The sequence below is a fragment of the Octopus bimaculoides genome, chromosome 4, assembly GCF_001194135.2.
Source record: "Octopus bimaculoides isolate UCB-OBI-ISO-001 chromosome 4, ASM119413v2, whole genome shotgun sequence".
Taxonomy (NCBI): domain Eukaryota; kingdom Metazoa; phylum Mollusca; class Cephalopoda; order Octopoda; family Octopodidae; genus Octopus; species Octopus bimaculoides.
In genome coordinates, this window is record NC_068984.1 from 74,993,051 (window position 1) to 74,996,797 (window position 3,747).

The 3,747-nt window shown below is 34.6% G+C and overlaps 1 protein-coding gene across 1 annotated transcript in view; it reads right to left on the minus strand.

Annotated features, from left to right (window-relative positions):
* The window catches only part of LOC106879721 (protein O-mannosyl-transferase TMTC2), a 145,004-nt gene that overhangs the window by 33,731 nt on the left and 107,526 nt on the right, over window positions 1–3,747 (minus strand). Inside the window, exons 3-4 of the mRNA XM_014929400.2 lie at window positions 2,335–3,223; window positions 1,219–1,333 (exon numbers count right to left, since the gene is read on the minus strand). Coding sequence (XP_014784886.1) covers window positions 1,219–1,333; window positions 2,335–3,223 — 1,004 coding nt within the window. The remainder of the gene's footprint in view (window positions 1–1,218; window positions 1,334–2,334; window positions 3,224–3,747) is intronic.

The following is a 3,747-nucleotide window of genomic DNA, read 5'->3' on the forward strand; positions in this document are numbered from 1 at the left end:
ATGATAATAGAGGTGGTGTTGATGATGATGATGATGATGAATAATGATGATAATGATGATGATGGTTGTTATCGTGATCATGACAATTATGATCTTGAAATGTTGTCTCAACTGACTGGCAACAAAACAGCTTACCAAAATTCTCAGTTTTATTACAGTCAGGCAAAACGTGATATTTAATCTTAATCTTACCAATATCAAAACATGCAGTTAGACATTACACACACACACACACTGACGTCATCATTGTCACCACTGCTGCCATCATCATGTTTATCTTTTATCATCATCATCATCATCATCATTATTATTATCAACATCATTTGTTTTTATGTCCGCTTTTCTATGCTGGCATAATTTGGGCAGGACTTTTTGAGGTAGTGTTTTACTTTTGTTTCTTTTTGGGGTTTCCCCCCCCCCCACAACTAGATTCTCTTCTTGATGGTGCAAACCCTTTTAGTGACATCTTACAAAAATATAGGGATATAGTATATCTAGTCTAAAGACCAGTATAAATATGCTATTATAAATATACTGAACCAATCATAGTCCCACTGGAAACCCGTAACCACTAAAAGACATTTAACAAAAGAAAAAAAATATAAAAGTAATTTTACAGAGCCCTTGTTCTTCTCCAACATATTTCACCCTCGAATAGGATTGAACTCAGAACTTAAAAAATACTGGGAAATAGTAATTTTAGAGTAATTACATATAAAAACAGGAGATCGGAAAAAAATTTTACAGCTATTTATTCAACATTACATATGTTTTCATTTACTAACAGGAGTTACCAACTTGTACATGTAGGAAAAACATGCTCAAGATATATCCTATTAGAAATTCTTGAAAACTTTCTAATGAGATATCTTGCATGTTTTATCTACATGTACAATTTTGTAACTCCTATTACCAAATGAAACATGTGTAAAGGTGAATAAATAATACCAAAACTATTTTCATACAGACATGGTTGTGTGTTATGAAGTCTACTTCCAAACCACATGATTCCAGGTTCAGTCCCACTGCATGGCACCTTGGGCAGGCGTCTTCTACTATTGCCTCAGGTCAATCAAAGTTTTATAAGTGGATTTGGTAGACATAATGTGTGTGTGTATGTGTGTGTGTGTGTGTGTAATGCATGCCATTAAAGAAAATAACTCTGAGCTGATCTCCCTGCAAAATAAAAAAGATGAAAAAGCAATGAACAATACTTACAGATTATAATGAACATCAGCCATATTACTACGATATTTCAGAGCATTCTTGTATGCAAATTCAGCTTCTTTCTCTTTTCCCTGGCTATTTAACACATTGGCAAGGTTTCCCCATGCTTTAATAGATCATAAGAAAAAAAAAAATGATAATAAATGATTTCTTGTACTGCAAGAGGAGCAATGAACATAGAATTTACACTTTTGTATTGAGTATATAAATAAAGTGATATTAAATACAGGTCTCAATAAAAGGACATCTACTTAGAGCCATTACTTACAGGAACCCCTTAACTAACTTGTATCACGGTCATAAATTTCGAGAAAAGATATGGTTAATTAAATTGACTCCAGTATTTGACTGGTGCTACAAGGAATGCAATCTGGTATACTTCAATTTCCCTCACTTCAATAAAAAGAACAAGAATGTTATTGCTACCAAGAATGTTATTACTATCATTATTATTCTTGACTTAGGCACCAGGTCACAAATTACAGAGGAAGAGATGTAGTTGATTATATCAACCGCATTAGTTTAGTTGTATTTATGTCATCAACCCCTGAAAGGAAAATAAATCCAAAGTTAACTCTGGGAGGATTTGAACTCATAATGTAGCATTTTGTTCTTTGTCTGTTTGAATATTAATAATATTTATAATAAAGTTTTCTAAGTTAGGTACAATGCCATAATATTAGAGTTCTGTACTATAATGATATTTGTTTATGTTGACCTTGGAGAAATGAAAGGCAAACAGAAATGTCAACACCTGTGAGATTTGAACTTGAAATCGAAACGTAAAAGGACATAACGGAATTACTACCAGGTATTCTTCTATTATAATGATCCTGAAACTTTCCTAGGAAGGAACATTTAAACAGAAACCAGAAAAAACATTGCAAATTTGAATTGTATGTTAAGTTGTGATAATTAAAATTGTCTACCCCATCTGAAATTTTAATGTTTTATGCTTTACACTTTCTGTTTAGATTATGGGAAGCAAAGTGAAGTTTGGAAATGATTTGGTTGCTGTTTCTAGTGAGATAGTAAGATAAGCAACTACATAGGGGCAGCCAAATAGATACAGGGAACCTATAACAACAGAAAACAAGAGTAATTTACCTTTTGCTGGGTTGATATCTATTCCAGAACGATACAGATATTCCTCAGTCAGCCAGTCTTGATTCCTTAGAAATGTCCGTGCAGTGAAGGAAACTAAAATACAAATGACATTAACAACGATAGCTATCCGACACATCCGACTGGAATGGTAGTGAAAGTAGAGTTTTTCGGCACCTTTGGCAACCAACATGCAAAATCCCATGCTGGGTATATAGAGGACACGCTCTGCAATCACAAAGCCTACATAGAAAAATAGATTTGTGGCCGGTATAAATGGCACAATAATGACAGCTAATGAAAAAATAATGCAGTCTAATGAAGATCTATTGTCTTCGCCAGTTAATGTCATGTTTTGGTGGTTAGCAGATTCTGCAAAATTTTTTAATCTTCCTCGGGTTCCATTCAGTACCCTTGGAGGATGATGGTGTGACTCTGTAGTACCATTTCTATGGATTTTTGTTAATTTTGAGCTGTGCGTAACATTGTGTGAATTGTGTTGTAAACTGTGTTGCATGACGTGCAATTCTGGTGTGACGTGGGTGCAGTGTGATATGTGTTTTAAAATATAAATAGCAATGTACAAGAGCCCACAATAGAATGCTATGGTGACAATATTCCGTGAATCTCCCAAGCTCTCAACAAGCGGTATAGAGTTCATTGACCAATCAAAGCTCAGAATGTAAGGACAAAGAAGCAGCCACAAGTTTAAAGTGAGCAGATAGTGGAATGTCAAAGTTCGTGTCAGGAAGCTTTTTGAGTCAGCTGCAGGATTGTCAGAAGGGGCAAATTCTGGGGGTTTGCTACCCATTAAACAAAATCGTAGAAATAGTAGACCAACTGAGCAGAAGAATAGCATTAAAAGACCTTCCCGGAGACGACTGTATTGCTTCTGAAAAACAAAGGAGAAAATACATAAGAATGTTATACATGCACATACACATATATACAGGAGTTGGACAAAATAATGGAAACACTTAAAAATTTCAAACAAATTTGTTTTAATATGGGGTAGGACTGCCTTTGGCAGTAATTACAGCTTGAATTTACAAGGTATGGACTCAAAGTTTGAATTGTTTCCAAAGGTATTCTTATCCATTCTTCAGCTAAAACAAGTCTCCAGTTCTTGTAGTGATGATGGTAGAGGATATCAACTCCTTACTTGTTTTTCTAAAATGCACCATAAATGTTCAATAATATTAAGATCTGGGGACTGTGACGGCCAGATAAGATGTTCAGCTTCACTAGAATGTTCCTCGTGCCATTCAGTAACAACTTTAGCTGTGTGAATTGGTGCCTTATCATCCTGAAAGATTGTGTTTCCCTCTAGAAACAGTTCCACAAACATAGGATGAATTTGATCAGATAAAATGCTTAAATAGTCTTGACTATTAATTCTGCCATGAAGGGAAACCA